Source organism: Nycticebus coucang, chromosome 7, assembly GCF_027406575.1.
Source record: "Nycticebus coucang isolate mNycCou1 chromosome 7, mNycCou1.pri, whole genome shotgun sequence".
In the NCBI taxonomy this organism is placed as follows: Eukaryota; Metazoa; Chordata; class Mammalia; order Primates; family Lorisidae; genus Nycticebus; species Nycticebus coucang.
The window spans coordinates 92933740-92958060 of NC_069786.1; the positions used below are offsets into that span (position 1 = coordinate 92933740).

The 24321-nt window shown below is 36.7% G+C and overlaps 1 protein-coding gene across 1 annotated transcript in view; it reads right to left on the bottom strand.

Moving 5' to 3' along the window:
- Positions 1 to 24321, bottom strand: part of DNAH7 (dynein axonemal heavy chain 7) — a 324659-nt gene that overhangs the window by 180719 nt on the left and 119619 nt on the right. The window contains exons 25-28 of the mRNA XM_053597477.1: positions 8753 to 8921; positions 5566 to 5668; positions 5319 to 5446; positions 1329 to 1541 (exon numbers count right to left, since the gene is read on the bottom strand). Of these exons, the coding sequence (XP_053453452.1) occupies positions 1329 to 1541; positions 5319 to 5446; positions 5566 to 5668; positions 8753 to 8921 (613 nt within the window). The remainder of the gene's footprint in view (positions 1 to 1328; positions 1542 to 5318; positions 5447 to 5565; positions 5669 to 8752; positions 8922 to 24321) is intronic.

Below are 24321 nucleotides of genomic sequence, written 5' to 3' on the forward strand. Positions count from 1 at the left end.
TAGAACCCTCTCTCTTTTCTCTAGACTCTTTCCACTTAGCAAATGCCATGTTCTTACTTAACTGGCTTCAGCCTTACAAATCCTGTGATGCCTGGAAATCAGATTCAGTCTCTAAATGCCCAGAGCTCCTCCTTATGAGAGTTAGTCCTGTTCATCTGGATTTTGTCTTTGGATCAACCTAACTGCACATAAATTATGAAGTGTCATAAGTCTCTTTTGCTATTTGAGAGGCTATTATTTTGAAGATAATGTTTAAATTGTTTCTTGATATAAAAGAAACAAACTTCAAAATATTCAGCCACAAACATTCAACAATTCTGAATTAGCTTTTGACAAAGAATGATAGGATTCATTTGCAGGATTCATTTGTTGTGTAATTTTAATAGCTCAATTCCATTGTCAAGATTTCAGTGATGACATACTCTAGGACAATGCATTATCTTTTGCATTATCTGACCACAACATAATCCTGGCATGCCAAGTTAATACAAATGGTTGCTTCTAGTCATTTTTATTTATTGCAAAAAACAATGACTTGAAATTATGTCAGTCTAATGTGAAAAAGAATATCACCACTATATATCGAATTCTTGATAACATTATTACAGCAGACAAAAATGCATTCCATTCTTCTTAATAATGTGGAATATATTTTAAAATCTGTATCTTCTACAAATCATAAATGTGAAAATTTTGCAAACTTCAAGGTCATGTTTAGCATTTTGCTATTAACTGCAGCCTATCTTATTTTCATAAAGAACTAACTTTATATATAACATACAGTTATATTTCATGGTTTCACAAAGTACTTTCAATGAAAGGTTTAACTAAGAGTATTTGGGTTTTCATAGACACAGTTATGATTTAGACCATTTTGAATGCAAACATTATACTGCATACTGTTACTGCTAGTTCACAGTTGGCTGTAATTGCTTGATTACATTAAGTGACAATATTTAGAGATTTTTGAATATATTTATTAATTATACTTATTTCCTTTAGAGCTACATATACAATACAGACTGAAAGCCTTCAAAATATTTCTCAGAATCCTTGGTAATACTCAGTTTCATATTTAAAAGTTATAGAATAGAACTCAAATTACTAAGAATTACATGTGTAATCATTATATAAAATCATCTAAAATCATCATATAAACAAAATTTCCTTTTTCAGGTGTGCAAAATAATAATTTTTCAAGTAAAATAATTGATGTTTTTTTTCAGTCAGTTCATGAAACCAACCAGTTATTGGAACTCTGTGAAGAGGTACAGACCTGAGATTTACAAATGAGAAATTTATAAATAAGAAACATTTGTGTTCTCTACCTTCAGATTCCCAGCTGCGGTCAGCACGGACTTCACAGCTCTCATTCCATAGTCATAGTGATGCTGAGATGACAGCTGCTCAGAACACAAGCGGTAGGTAGCCACGATTTTTACGGACAGTGGCCGAGCAGTGACAAACCCACAGGAGTACAGGACGATTTCAGCAATCATAGCGTAGTCAGGCACCATCATTGCCACTGTCCGAAAGAGAGCCTGTGGGTGTGGAGAAAGGGTCTGTTTAAAAAGACCATTCTAAAATAAGTCACACCACAGAAAGATAAATACCACATGTTCTCCCTCATCTGCGGAAGCTAAAAAAGTTGGTCTCACAGAAGAAAAGAGTAGAATAGTAGTAAGAAGAAGCTGGAAAAAGAAAGAGGTGAATAGGGAGAGGTTAGCGAACAGATACAAAAGTACAGCTACATAGGAAAAGGAAGACCTCGTGTTCTATAGCACTGTCGGGTGACTACGGTTAACAATAACTTATTCTATATTTCTAAATAGCTAAAAGAGAAGATTTTGTATGTTCCCAACAAAAAGAAATGATAAATACTTGAGGAAATATCAGTACCATGCACTAACCAATTGCACCACTGGAACTCCTACTTGAGGAAATAGATATGCTAATTACTCTGACATCATTTCACATTGTATACATCTATCAAAATCTCTCTGTACCCACAAATATGTACAATTATTATGTGTCAGTAAAGTGATTTAAAAGGCAAAACAATGTAAGAGATTAAGAAATTCAAAAAATAAAAGGGACTACATATTGATGCCAAAAAATCAAGCAATAATTTCTTACCATTTCTTTCTAAGGAACTGGCAATAAATTTCATAAACATTTGATCTGCTCAGGAATTAGCTTGATTTTAGCTGATTGAAATGGAGGACTAAGGATCTGCTTTTTCCCCTCCATTTCTACCAGGGTATTTTATCCTATGTATCAGTTATTGGTTTTGTGACATTAGGAGACCTAAGATATGCCTGTTTTCTAACACTTAACTATTCTTAAATGATCATTCAGTATTGATTCTTCAAAGTAGTTTCAATCTAAAATACAGCTTCTTTAAAGTGGAAATGTTTTTAAGAAATTGCTCTATTATGTGGGTTTTGTCTGAAAGTAACAGGAAGTCTAAATGGGACTCTTTCTGTATGATACGAAACATAACAGTTACCAAAATGCTTATGATCTGCCCACTGTGCAAAATTTACACACAAAATGTGCTCAATCCTTGAAGCTTCTCATCTACTTATAGATCACAACATATTTGAGAGAGTAAGGAAGAGGGATAATTTGTAAAAATAGATCTTTTGATGAAAGCTGTTGTTATCCTGTGAGTCCCCGCAATCCCCCTCACTACCCCTAGGTTCAGTGAGAGCTTGGTAGGTATCCCTACATTGGGGGAAATACTGATCAGTGCCTGGCTCATGTCTGAGAAAGCAAAAGCAGCCTGTAAAGGCAGGATTAATGCCCACAGCTTGTTGGGACAGAGGATGCATGAGCTGTACATGATACAGAAAAGGACCCAGCTGGAACCATTTTCAATCTTACCCCTGCATGCCTCCTGATGGAGTAAGAAAGCTCCAACAGTGAGGTTTATGCAGAGTAAACCAGAGAGTGAAAGAGAAGGGAATGACAACTGGAGAGACAGAACCAATTACTTAAGTCATGGGAGTTATAAGTAGAGAGACCTAACACAGGAGTCCAAGAAGAAGCCATGGACATGCACATGGCAGGATTTAGCTACAAATCTCTGCCAGGCCCAGGGACTTCACTCAGAAGGTCCTATCTGAACTAGATGTATATTCAGTGGTTCACTGCTGTTATACTTTAAAAGACGCAAGTATGAATTTGTCAGGCAGGAAAGTGGTGGTTTAGCAAAACACTCACAGAGAAAACAGCATGTGGAAAGGCCTGAGATACTCAGACGCTTGTGGGGCCCAGTGTAACAGATGTGCAGGGAAATGGGGGACAGATGCAATTGGGTCCTAATGCCAAGGCTTTCGTGGATTGTACTAAGAAATTTGAATTTTATTCTATAGGCAAAAAGGAGTCTAAAGTAGTTTTTTAAGGCTGGAAATTATATGGTTAGAATTCTTTTGATAGATAACACTGGTAGCACCGCAATGGGGAATTCATTATAATGAATTTCAGCAGGAAAGAGAATGGTGAGGAGCAAGCTGTTGCAGTAAGACACACAGGAGAAGAGGAAGCGGGTGGCAGCAAGGTGTGGCGGTGGGACCAGACAGGTGCAGCAGGGATCACAGGACTTCGTGAAATAGAAACCCAGGGAATTGATGACTGACTGGGTGAAGAAGAGGGAGGTTTTGAGGATGATTCTGAAGACTTGTAATGATAATTTCTGGGAACCATCAGAATTTTTCTGTTTAGAAATACATAACTGTTTCATTTCAGACTCGTTAGGTATTTCCACATATACTTAAAAACAGATGTCCTGTAGCAGCCCTAACTAAGAAGACTGTACAATAGGAGGAACAAAAAAAGCTATCAAAATTTGAGAATAGCTTCTGGTCTAATATACATACAAAATAACCCCAAGAACCACCAGGTGAATATTTTACCACTGTTTCAACACATATTGTAAGTAAAACTGAAAAAGTCTGCCTGGAGCATTAAGAGATTCTACTAGCAATGGTTTCTAGCTTTTTATGATAAGCTACTCACAGTGTTTGCTTTTCCTGCCTTTACAATTATTTATATATTCATACTGATCCTACTGACTAAAAGAATAACATAAGTTAACAACAACAACAAAAAAACTTTCCAAAAGAAAATCCCAATAAAAAGTGGCAACATGCTTTTCAGGTAAATGAGGATTTACCAGTTTTCATTTGTTAATCTGCCTTCCTTCATAAGGTGAAGTACTAAAACAATTGATCTGACATATAAATGAAATGAAATGGAAATGGAGAATACTTTGTACAAAATGGAAATATAAAAATACTTGGCAGCAATTAATCATATCAAAAGTCTTCTTGGTGGAAAAGAAAAATTGCTCATTTAGTGTGAGAAGCTGTCAGTCTAAGTGATATGTGGCAGTGCAGGATTTAGTTAGACAACACGGCTGTATCCACAATTACCACTGCATTGCTCTTCAACATCACTCTCTATGCACATACCATAAATCACAGTTCCTCAGAAATGGATATAAAATGGCTAACAATGATATGGGGAAAATGCCAAGTTTTACTAATAATCCAAGAGGTTAATTTTTAAAGTGAAGATCTGATTAATGCAATAAGAAAATGTTTCATGCATTTTTACAAAAAATATTAGTGCTGGGTATCAATGAGAATTGAGAATTGATATGGGATGTAAATTGTTTCAACCTGTCTTAGAAGACAATTTTGCAACACAGCTCTTGGTTCTGGGACTCTACCTAAAGAAATGCTTTACACTAGAGAAAAATACTTTAGCAAAAACGGCCCATTGTGATATTATTTATAAGGTAACTAAAAGTAAATGTCCAACAGTAAGATAAATTTTGGTAAATTTATTTACAGTTTGAATTATGATTATAAAATGAGAACATTCTCATGTTATAATATTAACTAAAAAAAAAACCTTGCATGCTCAATTATCTGATTCTAACATTGTAAAAAAGATATTTAAAATTGGAGGTGGGACACAATATACATGTAATAAGTAGTAGAATGGATATATTTTTATTAATATTTTTAAGTATTTTCTATTTTTTATAATTAGCACTATTTTTAAAATACACATTTTGGAAATTATACCTGATATGCCTATTTACTTTCTAAAGATACTCAAAAGCTTTCAAAATTATTTCCTAAAATAGTTTTCTAAAATATTGTAATGACTAAAAACACATATTTTCCATAACATTTAAAGATAGCATAGTCTCCATAACATTCAAAGATAGCATATTCTTTCTTTTCATATATTAACTTTGTAAATTATGGAAAAGAAATAGATGTTATAATTAATTCTCTTCATACCTTCAGATTATCTGGCAGTTCTGACCTCCCAGCATACCCAGGGTTCATTGTGATGAAGACAGCACATGTAGGGTCAAGTTTTAGTTCAGTTCCTTCAAATACTAGTAGCTCAGCACCTGCATTAATACCTGTGAGTAATGAGGAATGAAATGACTTAGCAATACCACATGTAAATGTGACTTGTGCCATTTGTTCCTCTTATATTTCTTTAATTTTTACATAATGTGAAGACAGGCTAGCCCATTACCTCTTTGGATAGTAAGGATTTGTTGAGCAACCACAGATAGTACCTCCAAATCAATTCTGTTAAACTCATCAAAGCAAGCCCAGGCTCCACAAGATAACAGTCCCTGGGAGAAAAGAATAATGAAAATTTTTCAGCTTTATCGGATTGAATATTGCATTGAAATGTTACATTTTCACCCGATCTTTTCAACGATTTAATATCCTATCAAGGAAATTGCTTATTCACCTTTATCTTTAAAGACAGCTTATTTATTCATTAACAATTCATTATTCTGTAGGAATAAAGAATTTGATCAATTGGAAAATCTTCCAATTGATTTTTTTATACTTTCCGTATTTTTTTAGCATTAAGATAGATGTAAACCTATCATTTCAAAGCTTTTCTTGCTTTTAATTTACAAGCTGATTTTATTTGCTTTTTCCATGTGGATGTTATAGAATGAATTACAATAATCCTCTAAATAAGATTATTTTGGTTGCCAATGAGATTGCTTTGTGGTTAGAGCACCTTAATAATTAACTATCATAGGGAGGGCATGGTGGCTCACACCTGTAATCCTAGCACTGTTGGAGGCATAGACAGGAGGATTGCTAGAGCTCAGGAATTTGAGACCAGTATGAGTGAGAGCCCCTCTCTACTAAAAATAGAAAACAATAGCCAGGAGCTAATGGCAGGAGTCTATGGTCCTAGCTACTCAGGAGACTGAGGCAGGAAGATCACTTGAGCCCATGTGTTTGAGGTTGCTGTGAACTAAGCTGACACACTCTAGTCTGGGGCAACAGAGTGAGAGGCTGTCTCCAAAACAAACAAACAACAAAAATAATCCAATTAGCTAACAGTTTAAGGCCCCAATTTGCAATTCTAACCGATAGCTGCCTCACAGATATGTGCCATGTGGTCATAAGAAAAAGCTGGAAAATTAAGCATTAGGAGTTTCATCTGAATTCATATTTACTTTTTTTGGTTTGTTTTGAGACAGAGTCTCCCTCTATACCCAGACTAGAGTGCAATGGCATCATCATACCTCACTGAAGTTTCAAACTCCTGGGCTCAAGTGATCCTTCTGCCTTGGCCTGGCTAATAGCTGTGACTACAGGAGTGCATCACCATACTCAACTCAGATTTACTTTTTAAAAACATTACAAAATTCAAGAAATAATTATTGAACATAGATTTGATAATTATTTGTGTATGTGTTTTTCATTGACTACATTGCATATGCCAGGCATGATTTATGGCACTTCGTACATATCTTTTATATAAGCAGACTAAGACTGTACCATATGCGATGCTAAATAATCAGAACAAAGCCACACCACCGATTAGAGCTGGCCTTGGACTTGACACAGTTCATCCTTCTGAATGAACACTGAACAGGAACTGTATGCATGTCAAAGAATCGTACATTTTCTTTATTTAAAGAAGACACTTTCTATGACTTTGACTTCTCATGCATAATTAGAAATCATAGAGAACAGAATTCTTAGGAAGTAACATATTCAAACAGTTACACAAAATGTGAGGTTCTTAATAGTAAGAACTCTTGTTTTTCTAATTTTGTATCCCTATTTTTTGGCACAATCCTAACACAAAGAAGGTATTCATAATTAATAAAATCAATAATCCAATTAAATACTATTAAATATATGAATCTAAATCAAAGAATTTAAAAATCATTATATAGATTAAAATGCTGAGTAAAATATTGCAAATATTTCCTTAAACATTTAGGAACAGAATGAGATGTACTACATGTAGAATCCTTTAGTTTTATTATTTCTTAAAATAATCATTACAAAAGGGTTGTAAATCTTACAGAAGATGAATTAAAATGTTAATTGGTCATTCAAATGTTTTCTTGGTATTTTATTAATTATAATTCTAACCTTTTAAAATTCTTTTTCTAACTGTTTCAGCATCACAAATGTGGAGTAATTTTAAACTCCAGATCCGTTATGTAATGATCAGGCCATATTTTAGTCAGAAAAAATTTACTGCATAGCTTAGAGTTGGTATATTCTATTTTGTTAGTTTGTTTTTAAAAATATTAACTTTTTCTGGAAAAATGTGGAAAAGAAAACATTACAGAATCTTTTTCTCTTTTTTTTATTAAATCATATCTGTGTACATTAATGCAATCATGGTGGTTTTATATGCAGTTTGAAATATTTTCATCAAACTAGTTAACATAGCCTTCACGGCATTTTCTTAGTTATTGCGTTTAGACATCTATATTCTACAGTTAGTAAATTTCACATGTACCCTTGTAAGAACATTACAGAATCTTTAGAATGTACTTGAATATTACAATAAACATAAATAAATAAATAAATAAGAAAGAACCTATAGTCACAGATGGATCATTTTGTGTTCACTTGTGCCACCTAGCAGTTTAAGAAATAACAGGCTGTAGCAACAAGCTGCTAAAATGACCAGATAATCATAGGTTTATCGTCAGGGACTTGGCATCTTTAATTCCAAACTAGCAATCTTGTATACTCTGGAGAGTGGGAATTTATGGGGTGGAGCCTGTGGCTCAAGGAGTAGGGTGCCAGCCCCATATGCCAAGGGTGGTGGGTTCGAGCCCTGGCCAGAAACTGCAACAACAGCAACAAAAAAAGAGTGGGAATATAACTTAGAATAAGGGGAAAAAAAAACACTAATTTGGTCTTTACAAATTATATGAATGTACTTAGTTTGTAATCACAAATACCCTGAAAACATGTATATCTATAAGTATCAAAAAAATTTTTTTAAAAAGAAAAATAATAGAACAAGGACTTCAAGCTCACTGAAAAAGATCAACTAGAATATGTTTATAAAAGTAAATTATTGAATCATAATAACTTGTTGATAATAAGATCTAGAGGTTTAATAAGTCTTTGGAGTTCCATAACTTTTACATGATATAGTGGTTCTAAAACTATTATCTGTTCCAATGTACTTAAGAAACACCACTCTTTTCTGTCAGTAATAATAATCCATTATAGGAGGCACTGAAAGTAAGCTCCTTCCCAAAGACTTTTGTTAAAACTTCCCTTTACTTGGGAATTATGAGGTAGGCTTCTATTTTTACTTTTACTTAAGATATAGTAAATCTTTTATTTGCATTCAATTGTTTCATTAGAAATAGACTTCCTCTTTGATCCATTACCCTACTATAGAGAAATTAGAAATCAATTCAAACCTTAAAGAATTTTCCTAGAGCCAAATAATCTAATCCATCAGAGCAGTTGAAAACGACACATTGTTTGGCTACAGCTTTTGCCAAATCCTTGGTAGTTTCAGTCTTCCCAGTACCAGCTGGACCCTCAGGTGCTCCTCCAAGGTGCAAGTGAAGTGCTCCAAATAAGGTTCTGAAATTCATTAAACAGATCATCTTTGTTGAAATGTTATTTTTCTCATATACTAAGAGGAGGAAAAATTTCCACTGAAAACAAAATTTGCCATAATAATTTCTTCCTTCCCACTAACCAAAGTAAGATCTTGGAGTCCATTACTTTGTTTGTTATTATATTTTAATTATGAGCTGTAGCTACAACAAATTCAAAACAAACTCACTTTTGAAATTCAATGATGACTTCTGGCCAATATTGACAATAGAGATCAACTGACCCTGAACCACCTGATTTCCCTACTGTGAACAATTAGAACTGTCAATTAAAAAAATAATAATAATAATTTTAAAAATACATGACCATTTTTGAAAGAATGAAAGAAATTACCAATGCAGAAGAGACGCAAAGATAGAGAAGTAATTGGACAATAAAAGATTGTTTTGAGATCTGTAGGTAAACACGAGCATATTTATGCTCATATAGAAACAGAGAATAACCCTCAGAACTGAGCAAAGTGGGGGAGCTTGGATGGATTCACCTATGTAAATTCCAAAAACTTTGAAAGGCAGTCTTATCTCTGAAATGGAGATAGAATTACTTCAGCAATTTACTGGAGAAAAAAGGTAAAAGTCAATTAGGGAAGATGCAAGGAAACTTACCCTTCATGGAAGGATTCATTAAAAACCTACATCATTTATGGGAAAAAGAGAAGTCCAAATTTCCAATACCAATGGGCACATTAACCAATCTGAGGAATTAATGTTAAAATGTTATCCAAGACAATAGAAAACTCTAGAGCCCTCCTCAGATGTAAATATAAAACTCCCTCTGGACACCTCTGACAAATGACAACAAGCAATACTGCATAAGGAAAGAACCCCTACCAAAATAAGCTCAAGGGAGAGAAATCAGGGTTTGGAGTCACACTGGCTGTAGCAAAAGTAAATGAACAAAGGTCTTGGAGTGTTATTACATGCATGACATCTGTCCTCTTTTGTATCATGATCTTCCACTAAAAGAGATTTTAAATATAAGGCAATAGACCCTAGAAAATTGTATGAGGGAAAAAAAGAAGGCAATTTTATAAAAGAGACAGCTTGAAATTCTAGCAATTAAAAATATAATAATTAGACTTCTAAAAGCTTAGTCAAAATATTAAATAGCAGAATCAAGAAAAAAGAATTGGGAATTATACACTGAAAATTACATAGAGAAATAGAGATAGAACAAAAGAAAACTTGAAGGCACAGAGGAAGGATGGAAGAAAATGGGGGAAAAGCAAAATTTAAACAGCAATGACTCAGAATTTTCCAGAATTGAAGAAAGACAGGAATTGAAAAAGTCCCCAGTGGAATAAATAATCCACATCTAGACTATTACAGTGAATAATAAAGAGAAAAATCTTCAAAATTACAGTAGAGATAAGCAAATTACCTACAAAGGAATAATAATTAGAGTAACAACGTATGTAGCAATAGTAATGGATGGCCAGAAGAATATAAAGGGCTGAGGAAACATTATAGTTCATCTATAGTTCTATACCTAGCTAATCTATCATTTAATAATTGAGTAAAGACAAAAAAGGAGGCATTTTTATGAAAGACTGATAGAGCTACTTACACAGCCTTACTGAAACATCAGACCTACTAAGGAGAAAATTAAATCAGAAGTAAGACCAAATAAAAATAAATGATGAGGAAAGAAAATGAAAAAATGTTTTAGTAAACCTATATAAATATTAACAGGAAAAATATGTAAAGCTATATTAAATAAGGCTCTTTCTGTCTCAGAATTTTTACTAAAGCATCAGGCTGAGAACAATAAATATTAGATCATATCTTATGGAAAGTGAAATTGGACTTGCATATCACCTGTCATCAGGGAATAAATACATAATAAAAAGTGGATAGGAAGATTGTAAATCAGAGGCCAGGTGTGAGGATTTCTTTGATTTCTTTGGAAAGAGTTGGCAGTGTACAGTGTTTTTTACTTTTCTCTGTATGGTGGCAGAAAGAGCGGCAATTTTCCTCTCCCAAGCTAAAGCTAACTGAGGGACCATCAGAAAACTACCCAGAAAGCCTGGCATACTAATTTGTACCCTGAAGTTTGTAGAACACGGGAACTGAGAGCTGATTCATAGCCTAAAATGTATCAAGTCAAGAGGATGCTTAGAGCACCTCCTGATGTCAGCAATGTCAGGGAGAGAGTGTTGTTCTTGGGATAATTGGAAATGCTTAGGTTAGGGCCCAGTGGGGTGGAGAGGTTTGTTGAAGCCTGTCTGATCCTAGAGTTTACAATAAATCTCCCCTAGGAGTGTGGGAAGCCACATTTGCCATGGCCTCAATTTTGCTGACTCTTCAGCTAGGATTACCAAGGTGGCCAGGCACTCTTAAGCAGGTAAACAATTAAGTTTCATAGCTCAAAGTCTAAAAAGGACATTAAAGGAACTTTAAGCCTTACTATTTAAAAAATAAATTTATAATTCTAATCTTTCTCTAGGAAGAAATATAATATAAAACTGTCCTTCAGTTTATGGATGTCCAATACATGTTATCAAATGCCTATTTCATGCCAGGAAATGTGTTAGTGCTAGAGGTAGAGGAAAAAATAGGGCACTATCTTTGTCTATGAAAAGACTACAATAAAGAATATAAAATATATAATATGTAATTACAATCCATTATCATGAGTGCTGAGACAGAAGAAGATATCAGGTATTATGGTAATCGCTGGGGAGAAATTCTAAATGTAGGTAGAAATGCCAGAGAAGGCCACGTAGAAGAGGTGAGGTCCTGAAGGATTAAGTAGGAATGAAGTCATGTTTACTAAGGAACAAAAAGAAGAAGAACTTGCCAGGAAAATGAGACAGTGTGAGCTAAGGTACATAGTGAGGGAGTGAGAGAAGGGTTTGGTGTTACTGGAAGGTAGTGCAATGCACAGATTATGTTGGTTCTCAGATGCTACCTTAGAACGTAACAAGTGGGACTATGTGTAAGTAGTGAGTAGGGTGGTGCTATTAGAGCCAACCAGAGAAAACAGCATTGGGTAGAATCCTTCTACCCTTCCTCTCATGTTGGCTATGCCGACCATTTGAAGGGAACTATGCCAAAATTTCTGATTTCTCTCTATCCTGAGGAGGTCAAATCCTGCCATTAATGGAACCCTGTTTAAATAGTAGGAAGGGTCACTGTGTGGCTTTCACTCCCCATACGCAACTGGTGAGTTGGATCCACTATTCTTTCTCTTGAATGCTGCTCTTCACTCACATAGAACGCATGCTTAGCTATAGGGAGAAGGAAAGAATTTCACCCTAAGGTGACATTCTTCAATCTAGATTGTGGTTGAGAGCTTTGAATTGAGGATCAGATACTTGCTTAGTCTTTCATAAATTGATACTTTATTTTCCATTATTTTAGCTCTTTGGGTGCTCTGGAGTGAAGAAAGATGTAGACTCCAAATCCCTAACACATTTCTAAAATAAAATCAGATCTTTGACAAAGAGGCAAGGGCAGAGGAAATAGAGCAAGATGGCGGCTGAATAACAGCTTCCCTCCAAATGGGCACGGTATATCTGGGGAGATAAGATTCCAGGCATCTCTGGCTGGTGGGATTTGCCTATAATCATCCCTTTGAGGATACAGGGAGTCAGCAAGGGACTTCTGGACCCAAAGAGCAGGGCAAAAACAGTGGAAAACTGGCAAGCGGTTCTGTGTGTTCGATCGACCTAATCCCGCCGGCAGCCGTAAGTACAAGCAGTAGTGAGACTACAAAATGGAAAGGCCTTACCTTGAACTGTTTCAGTGTTTTTAGACTTGGCACTCAGTTCCACTGCCTTGGGGAGAGCTTGAGCAGGAGTGTGGAGAACCTTGGGCATTGTCTAGGGCACAGACTGAGCTGCTGAGCTGGATAGAGCTAATAGTGTTCAGCTGTGGGTCGCAGGGAGTCATTGTGAGAGAACTGCCCCGGCAAGTTCTGCCCTCAAGGTCGCAGAGCAAGGATCGGGCTGGAGCTAGTAACATAGTGATTGAGCAGCCTAAAGGCGGGGACTGAGCTGCCTTACAGCCTTAACTATCAGGGACAGAGTGAGACCAGTTTTGGCAAACTGCAGCCTCGGGCTGTTCCCCTGGTTAGAGGGCCGTGGCATCACAGCTCATAGCAAGCTCAAACTCCTGGGCTTGGTGCCACCTGGACCTCCATAAGAGCTGCGCCGCAACTCCTGACCCACGACCCACACCTGCCGGGCCTCAGCATGCCCTGACCAGGAACTGCAGGAGCCGCGCAACCCTGCGTCCTCCCTCCTGTACCCTCCCTGCCTCCACACTGGCCCACTCATCTGGCCAGGAACTCTGGTAGCCACGTGCCCTCTGGAGCCCTCCCTCTGCACAGAGGCCTTCTCCTGGCCAGAATGACTGGAGCCTTGGGCTCTCTATGCCAAAGTCACTGGGTTCCAGGCATTCCCAGAACCATGCACACCACCTCCCTCCCTGTTGCTGGATCCGGGTGTGTCATACTCCAGAGCTGCTTCCACAACCAGAACTCCCTGGCTGGGGAAGCACCAGAGGAACTACACAGGGTCACGCACTACAAAGACCCAGCAACAATAGAGTGATCCCGCTGGGGTCTAATCTTGGAGAGATACCTCCCCAACACTGAGGATGGCCAGAGGCAATGGTGAATAAAAATCATAAAGTGAAATCAACAGAATAACTCTGGCAATATGAATAATCAGAGTAGATCAACTCCCCCAAGGATCAATGGGGCAGACACACCACAAGATCCCATGCACAAACAAATAGCTGAGATGTCAGAAATCGAATTCAGAATCTGGATAGCAAATAAGATTGAATTAGAACTCCAAGCAGTAACCCAAAAGATATCTCAAGAATTCAATGAATTCAAAGACCAAATGACCAAAGATTTTGACACATTGAGACAAGAAGTTGCAGCCTTCAAAGATCTGAGAAACACAATCGAATCCCTCAGTAACAGAATGGAGCAAGCAGAAGAAAGGATTTCTGACATTGAAGACAAACCTTTCACACGCTCCCAAACTCTCAAAGAGGATGACAAATGGAGGGCAAAAACAGATAACTCTCTCAGAGAACTCTGGGATAATTCGAAGAAAACGAATATTCGTCTTATACGGATCCCCAAAAGTGACAAATTGGCTTCACAAGTCACAGAGTCTCTTCTCAATAAGATTATGAAGGAGAACTTTCCAGACATGCCAAGAGATTCTGAAATTCAGATAGGAGACAGTTTCAGAACCCCAGCACGACTCCACCCAAATAAGACATCCCCCAGACACATCATAATCAATTTAACTAAAGTTAATGTGAAGGAGAAAATTCTGAAAGCAGCCAGATGAAAGAAAACGATCATCTATAAGGGCAAGAATATTAGAATAACTGCAAATCTCTCTGCTGAAACAGCAGAAGACAATGGTCATCGACTTTTAATCTCCTAAAACAAAATAACTTTCAACCCGGGATCCTGTACCCAGAAAACTGAGTTTCATATATGACAGAGAAATTAAATACTTCAATGACATTTACATGTTGAAGAAATTTTCCATAACTAAACCAGCTCTCCAGGATATTCTCAGACCTATCCTCCAAAAAGACCAGCGCAATCCTCCACCACAAAAGTAAACTCACCCAGAAAATTTTGATCAAATTCCAACTTCCACAGTCACAAAAGGATTAAAAATGTCCACTGGACTCTCAAAAGGTTTATCAATATTCTCAATTCATGTAAATGGTTTAAATTGTCCTCTAAAGAGGCATAAGTTGGCTGACTGGATATAAAAACTCAAGCCAGATATCTGCTGCATACAAGAATCGCATCTTACATTAAAAGACAAATATAGACTCAAGGTGAAGGGATGGTCATCTATACTCTAGGCAAATGGAAAGCAGACAAAAGCAGGTGTTGCAATCCTATTTGCAGAAGCAATAGGCTTTAAACCAACCAAAATGAGGAAGGATAAGGATGGACACTTCAAATATGTTAAAGGTAATACTCAATATGATGAGATTTCAATTATTAATATTTATGCACCCAACCCGAATGCACCTCAATTTATAAGAGAAATTCTAACAGACATGAGTAACTTGATTTCCTCCAGTTCCATAGTAGTTGGAGATTTTAACACCCCTTTAGCAGTGCTGGATAGATCCTCCAAAGAGAAGATAAGCAAAGAAATTTTAGATTTAAACTTAACCATTCAACTTCTGGACTTAAAAGACATCTACAGAACATTTCAACCCAACAAAACTGAATATACATTCTTCTCATCACCCTACGGAACATACTCCAAAATTGACCACATCCTGGGCCACAAATCTAACCTCAGTATATTTTTAAAAAATAGAAATTATTCCTTGCATCTTCTCAGACCATCATGGAATAAAAGTTGAACTCAATAACAACAAGAACCTGTATACCGATACAAAAACATGGAAGCTAAACAACCTTATGCTGAAGGATAGATGTGTAATAGACGAGACTAAGAAGGAAATCACCAAATTTTTGGAACAAAACAACAATCAAGATATGAATTACCAGAACCTCTAATATACGGCAAAGGCAGTCCTAAGAGGAATATTTATAGCACTGTAGGCCTTCCTCAAGAAAACGGAAAGAGATGAAGTTAATAACTTAGTGGGACATCTCAAGAAACTGGAGAAGGAAGAACACTCCAACCCCCAAAACAGCAGAAGAAAAGAAACAACCAAAATCAGAGCAGAATTAAATGAATTTGAAAACAAAAGAATTATACAACAGATCAATAAATCTAAAAGTTGGTTTTTTGAAAAGATCAATAAAATAGATAAACCCCTGGCCAACCTAACCAGGAAAAAAAGAGTAATATCTCTAATCTCATCAATCAGAAATGGTAACGATGAAATAACACCAGACCCCTCAGAAATTCAAAAAATCCTTAACGAATACTATAAGAAACTCTACTCTCAGAAGTATGAAAATCTGAAAGAAATCAACCAATACCTGGAAGTATGCCACCTACCAAGACTTAGCCAGAATGAAGTGGAAATGTTGAACAGGCCTATATCAAGTTCTGAAATAGCATCAACTATACAAAATCTCCCTAAAAAGAAAGCCCAGGACCAGATGGCTTTACATCAGAATTCTACCAAACCTTTAAAGAAGAACTAGTACCTATATTACTAAACCTCTCCCAAAATATAGAAAAAGAAGGAATATTACCCAACATATTCCACGAAGCAAACATCACCTTGATCCCCAAACCAGGGAAAGACCCAACAAGAAAAGAAAATTATAGACCAATATCACTAATCAATACTGATGCTAAAATACTCAATAAGATCCTAACAAACAGAACGCAATAACACATCAAAAAAATTATACACCACGACCAAGTGGGATTTATCCCACGGTTTCAAGGCTGGTTCAATATACGAAAATCTATAAATGTAATACAGCACAAAAACCAACTAAAAAATAAGGACCATATGATTCTTTGAATTGATGCAGAAAAAGCTTTTGATAATATCCAGCATCCCTTCATGATCAGAACACTTAAGAAAATTGGTATAGAAGGGACATTTCTTAAACTAATAGAGGCCATCTACAGCAAACCCACAGCCAATATCGTATTGAATGGAGTTATACTGAAATCATTTCCACTTAGATCAGGAACCAGACAAGGTTGCCCATTGTCTCCATTGCTCTTTAACATTGTAATGGAAGTTTTAGCCATTTCAATTAAGGAAGAAAAGGCGATCAAGGGTATTCACATAGGGTCAAAAGAGATCAAACTTTCACTCTTCGCAGATGATATGATCGTATATCTGGAAAACACTAGGGACTCTACTACAAAACTTTTAGAAGTGATCAAGGAATACAGCAATGTCTCAGGCTACAAAATCAACACCCATAAATCTGTAGCCTTTACATATACCAACAATAACCAAGAAGAAAAAACAGTCGAGGACTCTATTCATTTCAGAGTAGTGCCAAAGAAGATGAAATATTTGGGAGTATACCTAACAAAGGACTTGAAAGATCTCTACAAAGAGAACTATGAAACTTTAAGAAAAGAAATAGCTGAAGACGTTAACAAATGGAAAAACATACCATGCTCATGGCTGGGAAGAATCAACATTGTTAAAATGTCTATGCTACCCAAAGCAATATATAGTTTTAATGCAATTCCTATTAAAGCTCCATTGTCATATTTTAAAGATCTTGAAAAAATAATACTTCGTTTTATATGGAATCAGAAAAAAACCTTGAATAGCCAAAACATTACTCAGCACTAAAAACACAGCAGGAGGAATCACACTACTGGACTTCAGACTGTCCTATAAATCAATAGTGATCAAAACAGCATGGGACTGGCACAAAAATAGAGAAGTAGATGTCTGGAACAGAATACAGAACCAAGACATGAATCCAGCCACTTACCGTTATTTGATCTTTGACAAGCCAATTAAAAACATTCAGTGGGGGAAAAGATTCTCTATTTAACAAATGGTGCTGGGTGAACTGGCTGGCAACCTGTAGAAGATTGAAACTGGACCCACACCTTTCAACATTAACTAAGATAGACTCTCACTGGATAAAAGATTTAAACTTAAGACACGAAACTATAAAAATACTTGAAGAAAGTGCAGGGAAAACTCTTAAAGGAATCGGCCTGTGTGAATATTTTATGAGGAGGACTCCTCAGGCAATTGAAGCAGTATCAAAAATACACTACTGGGACCTGATCAAACTAAAAAGCTTCTGCACAACCAAGAACATAGTAAGTAAAGCAAGCAGACAGCCCTCAGAATGGGAGAATATATTTGCAGGTTATACCTCCGCTCCAATAAAGGTCTAATAACCAGAATCCACAGAGAGCTAAAACATATTAGCAAGAAAGAACACATGATCCCATCTCAGGGTGGGCAAAGGACTTGAAGTGAAACTTCTCTAAAGAAGACAGACGCACCATCTACAAAAACATGAAAAAAAGCTCATCATCCTTAATCATCAGAGAAATGCAAATCAAAACTACTTTGAGATATCACCTAACCCCAGTAAGAGTAGCCCACATAACAAAATCCCAAAACCAGAGATGTTGGCATGGATGTGGAGAAAGGGCACACTTCTACACTGATGGTGGGAATGCACACTAATACGTTCCTTCTGGAAGGATGTTTGGAGAATACTTAGAGACCTAAAAATAGACCTGCCATTTGATCCTATGATGCCTTTACTAGGTTTCTATTCAGAAGACCAAAAATCACAATATAACAAAGACATCTGTACCAGAATGTTTATTGCAGCCCAATTCATAATTGCCAAATCATGGAAGAACCCCAAGTCGCCCATCGACGCACGAATGGACTAGCAAATTGTGGTATATGTATACCCTGCAATATTATGCAGCCTTAAAGAAAGATGGAGACTTTACCTCTTCTCATGTTCACATGGATGGACCTGGAACATATTCTTCTTAGCAAAGTATCTCAGGAATGGAAGAAAAAGTATCCAATGTACTCAGCCCTACTATGAAGCTAAATTATAGCTTTCACATGAAGGCTATCACCCAACTATAGCACAAGACAATGAGGAAAGGGCCAAGGAAGGGAAAGGGAGAGGGGAGATTAGGGTGGAGGGAGAGTAACGGGTGGGGCCACACCTACAGTGCATCTTAGAATGGGTACAGGCGAAACTTACTAAAGCCAGAATACAAATGTCTACATACAATAACTAAGAAAATGCCATGAAGTCTACGTTGAACAGTTTGATGAGAATATTTCAGACTGTATATGAAACCAGCACATTGTAACCCTTGATTGCACTAATGTACACAGTTATGATTTAACCATAAAATAAATAAATAAATAAACTAGGCTGGCTTTGTGACATTAGGAAACATGTAACTTCATTGGGCCTCAATTTCTTTCTTTTTTTTTTTTATTGTTGGGGATTCATTGAGGGTACAATAAGCCAGGTTACATTGATTGCAATTGTTAGGCAAAGTCCCTCTTGCAATCATGTCTTGCCCCCACAAAGTGTGACACACACCAAGGCCCCAACCCCTCCCTCCATCCTTCTTTCTGCTTTTCCTCCCCCCCCCGATAACCTTAATTGTCATTAATTGTCCTCATATCAAAATTGAGTATGTAGGATTCATGCTTCTCCATTCTTGTGATGCTTTACTAAGAATAATGTCTTCCACGTCCATCCAGGTTAATACGAAGATGTAAAGTCTCCATTTTTTTTAATGGCTGAATAGTATTCCATGGTATACATATACCACAGCTTGTTAATCCATTCCTGGGTTGGTGGGCATTTAGGCTCTTTCCACATTTTGGCAATTGTAAATTGAGCTGCAATAAACAGTCTAGTACAAGTGTCCTTATGATAAAAGGAATTTTTTCCTTCTGGGTAGATGCCCAGTAATGGGATTGCAGGATCAAATGGGAGGTCTAGCTTGAGTGATTTGAGGTTTCTCCACACTTCCTTCCAGAAAGGTTGTACTAGTTTGCAGTCCCACCAGCAGTGTAAAAGTGTTCCCTTCTCTCCACATCCACGCCAGCATCTGCAGTTTTGAGATTTTGTGATGTGGGCCATTCTCACTGGGGTTAGATGATATCTCACGGTTGTTTCGATTTGCATTTCTCTAATATATAGAGATGATGAACATTTTTTCATGTGTCTGTTAGCCATTCGTCTGTCATCTTTAGAGAAAGTTCTATTCATGTCTCTTGCCCATTGATATATGGGATTGTTGGCATTTTTCATGTGGATTAATTTGAGTTCTCTATAGATCCTAGTTATCAAGCTTTTGTCTGATTGAAAATATGCAAATATCCTTTCCCATTGTGTAGGTTGTTTCTTTGCTTTGGTTATTGTCTCCTTAGCTGTACAGAAGCTTTTCAGTTTAATGAAGTACCATTTGTTCATTTTTGTTGTTATTGCAATTGCCATGGCAGTCTTCTTCATGAAGTCTTTCCCCAGGCCAATATCTTCCAGTGTTTTTCCTATGCTTTCTTGGAGTATTTTTATTGTTTCATGCCATAAGTTTAAGTCCTTTATCCATCTTGAATCAATTTTTGTGAGTGGGGAAATGTGTGGGTCCAGTTTCAGTCTTTTACATGTAGACATCCAGTTCTCCCAACACCATTTATTGAATAGGGAGTCTTTCCCCCAAGGTATGTTCTTGTTTGGTTTATCGAAGATTAGGTGGTTGTAAGATGTTAGTTTCATTTCTTGGTTTTCAATTCGATTCCAAGTGTCTATGTCTCTGTTTTTGTGCCAGTACCATGCTGTCTTGAGCACTATGGCTTTGTAGTACAGACTAAAATCTGGTATGCTGATGCCCCCAGCTTTATTTTTATTACTAAGAACTGCCTTAGCTATATGGTTTTTTTTCCGGTTCCATACAAAACGCAGAATCATTTTCTCAAAATCTTGAAAGTACGATGTTGGTGTTTTGATAGGAATGGCATTGAATAGGTAGATTGCTTTGGGAAGTATAGACATTTTAACAATGTTGATTCTTCCCATCCATGAGCATGGTATGTTCTTCCATTTCTTAATATCCTCTGCTATTTCCTTTCTGAGGATTTCATAATTTTCTTTATAGAGGTCCTTCACCTCCTTCGTTAGGTATATTCCTAGGTATTTCATTTTCTTTGAGACTATGGTGAAGAGAGTTGTGTCCTTAATTAGCTTCTCATCTTCACTGTTATTGGTGTATACAAAGGCTACTGACTTGTGGACATTGATTTTATATCCTGAAACATTACTGTATTTTTTGATGACTTCTAGGAGTCTTGTGGTTGAATCTTTGGGGTTCTCTAAGTATAAGATCATGTCGTCAGCAAAGAGGGAGAGTTTGCCTCCTCTGCTCCCATTTGGATTCCCTTTATTTCCCTGTCTTGCCTAATTGTATTGGCTAGAACTTCCAGCACTACGTTGAATAGTAAAGGTGACAGAGGAGAACCTTGTCTGGTTCCAGTTCTAAGAGGAAAAGCTTTCAGTTTTACTCCATTCAGTAAAATACTAGCTGTGGGTTTGTCATAGATAGCTTCAATCAGTTTTAGAAATGTGCCACCTATGCCTATACTCTTCAGTGTCTAATTAGAAAAGGATGCTGGATTTTATCAAATGCTTTTTCTGCATCTATTGAGAGGATCATGTGATCTTTATTTTTGCTTCTGTTAATATGGTGGATAACATTTATGGACTTGTGTATGTTAAACCAGCCTTGTATCCCTGGGATGAAGCCTACTTGATCATGATGAATGACTCTTTTGATGATAAGCTGTAATCTATTGGCTAGGATTTTGTTGAGAATTTTTGCGTCTATATTCATGAGTGAGATTGGTCTGAAATTCTCCTTTTTGTTTGGGTCTTTTCCTGGTTTTGGCATCAGGTTGATGTTTGCTTCATGGAATGTGTTGGGGAAGATTCCTTCTTCCTCAATTTTTTGGAATAATTTCTGCAGTACAGGAATAAGCTCTTCCTTGAAGGTCTGATAGAATTCTGGTGTGAAGCCATCTGGACCAGGGCATTTTTTGGTTGGAAGATTTTTTATTGTTTCTTTGATCTCAGTGCTTGAAATTGGTCTGTTCGGAAGATCTATTTCTTCCTGGCTGAGTCTAGGGAGAGGGTGTGATTCCAAATATTGATCCATTTCCTTCACATTGTCAAATTTCTGGGCATAGAGTTTCTGGTAGTATTCAGAGATGATCTCTTGTATCTCTGTGGGATCAGTTGTTATTTCCCCTTTATCATTTCTGATTGAGGTTACTAGAGATTTTACTTTTCTATTTCTCGTTAGTCTGGCCAATGTTTTATCTATTTTATTAATTTTTTCAAAAAACCAACTCCTTGTTTCATTAATTTTCTGAATGATTCTTTTGGTTTCAGTTTCATTGATCTCTGATTTGATTTTGGATATTTCTTTTCTTCTACTGAGTTTAGGGTTTGATTGTTCTTCTTTTTCCAATTCCATAAGATCTCTTGTGAGATTGTTGATGCGCTCTCTTTCTGTTTTTCGAATGTAGGCATCTAAAGCGATGAATTTTCCTCTCAAAACTGCTTTTGCAGTATCCCACAGGTTTTGGTAGCTTGTGTCTTCATTGTTGTTATGCTCAAGGAAGTTAATGATTTCCTGTTTTATTTCTTCCTGCACCCATCTGTTATTCAACAGAAGATTGTTTAATTTCCATGCCTTTGGGTGGGGTCGAGCGTTTTTGTTAGTGTTGAGTTCTACCTTTAGTGCCTTATGGTCTGAGAAGATACAAGGTAAAATTTCAATTCTTTTCATTCTGTTGATATTTGTTTTGTGTCCCAGGATATGATCAATTTTGGAGAATGTTCCATGGGGTGATGAGAAGAATGTATATTCTTTATCTTTGGGATGGAGTGTTCTATATGCATCTATCAAGAACAGTTGTTCTACGGTCTCATTTAAATCTCTTATATCCTTGTTTAATTTCTGTTTAGAGGATCTGTCCCTGTAAGAGGAGTGTTAAAGTCCCCTGTTATTATGGTATTATCAGATATCATATTGCTTAGACTGAGTAAGGTCTGTTTCAAGAATCTGGGAGCATTTAAATTGGGTGCATAAATATGTAGAATCGAAACATCTTCTTGTTGTATTTTTCCCTTGACCAATATAAAGTGACCATCTTTGTCTTTTTTGACTTTAGTTGCTTTAAATCCACATGTATCTGAAAATAAGATTGCAACTCCTCTTTTCTTCTGAATGCCATTTGCCTGAAAAATTGTCTTCCAACCCTTGACTCGGAGCTTTAATTTGTCTTTTGAAGCCAGGTGTGTTTCTTGCAGACAGCAAATGGATGGCTTGTGTTTTTTAATCTAGTCAGCCAATCTATGTCTCTTCAGTGGGGAATTCAAGCCATTAACATTTATTGAGATAATTGATAAGTGTGGTAGTATTCTATTTGTCTTATTTTGTGAGAGTCCATTGCTTAGTTTTATCTTTTGCATCAGTGTGGAGGTTAGGTTCTGTCCTTTAATTTCTGAGTTCTTACTTTGCTGCTGGTCCATTGTGGTGGTCAGTGTGCAGAACAGGTTGAAGTATTTCCTGTAGAGCTGGTCTTGTTGTGGCAAATTTTCTCAATGTTTGTATATCCGTAAATGATTTGATTTCTCTGTCAATTTTAAAGCTTAGCTTAACAGGGTACAGAATTCTGGGCTGGAAATTGTTCTGTTTAAGTAGATTAAAGGTAGATGACCATTGTCTTCTTGCTTGGAAAGTTTCATTAGAGAAGTCTGCTGTGACTGTGACGGATTTGCCCCTGTAAGTCAACTGGCGCTTACTCCTGGCAGCTTGCAGAATCTTTTCTTTTGTCTTGACTTTGGACAGTTTCATCACAATGTGTCTTGGAGCAGCTGAGTTAGAGTTGAGGCGACCTGGGGTTCAATATCCCTCTGAAAGCAGTGTGTCAGAATCTTTGGTGATATTTGGGAAATTTTCTTTATAATATTCTTTAGTATGGCTTCCATTCCTTTGGGGCATTCTTCTTCCCCTTCTTGGATTCCTATAACTCGTATGTTGGAACGCTTCATAAAGTCCCATAATTCTGACAGTGAACGCTCTGCTTTCTCTCTCTTCTTTTCTGCCTCTTTTACTATCTGAGTTATCTCAAAAACTTTGTCTTCTACCTCTGAAATTCTTTCTTCTGCATGGTCTAACCTGTTGCTGATACTTTCCATTGCATCTTTATGTTCCCTAATTGACTGTTTCAGTTCCTTCAGCTCTGCTATATCCTTTTTATATTCTTCATATCGTTCATCTCTTATTTGATTCTGTTTTTGGATTTCCTTTTGGTTATTTTCCACTTTATTAGCAGTTTCCTTCATTATTTCCATTATTTCTTTCATTGTTTTCATCATGTGTATTCTAAATTCCCTGTCATTCCTAACATTTCTTTACAGGTGGAATCCTCTGCAGTAGCTACCTCATGGTCCCTTGGCGGGGTTGTTCTGGCCTGGTTCTTCATGTTGCCTGGAGTTTTCTGCTGATTCTTCCTCATGAGTGATTTCTTTTATCTGTTTCCTTGCCCTAATTTTTTTTCACTTCCTCTTGCTCTTTAAGTTCTTGTGCCTGTCGACTAAGGGTTAGATGAGTCCTTTTGGTACAGGACCAGAAGGGTGAGAAGGTTGAAGAGCAAGAAAGGGATGAAAGAAAGGAGGACTGAATGAAAAGAAAAATAAAATAGAGAAAGGAGAGGGGATGGGTAAAAGGAATATTGACAAAAAGAAGAGAGGCACAGAAATAGGGAGACAGAGCCATATAGGTGTACAGTAGGGTACTTTGACACAACTTTAAAAAAAAACCACCTTCTGGGTGTGCCCAGTTGGGTGATTCCCTTGAGGTCAGCAGCTCTTTGCTAACCTGATCAGA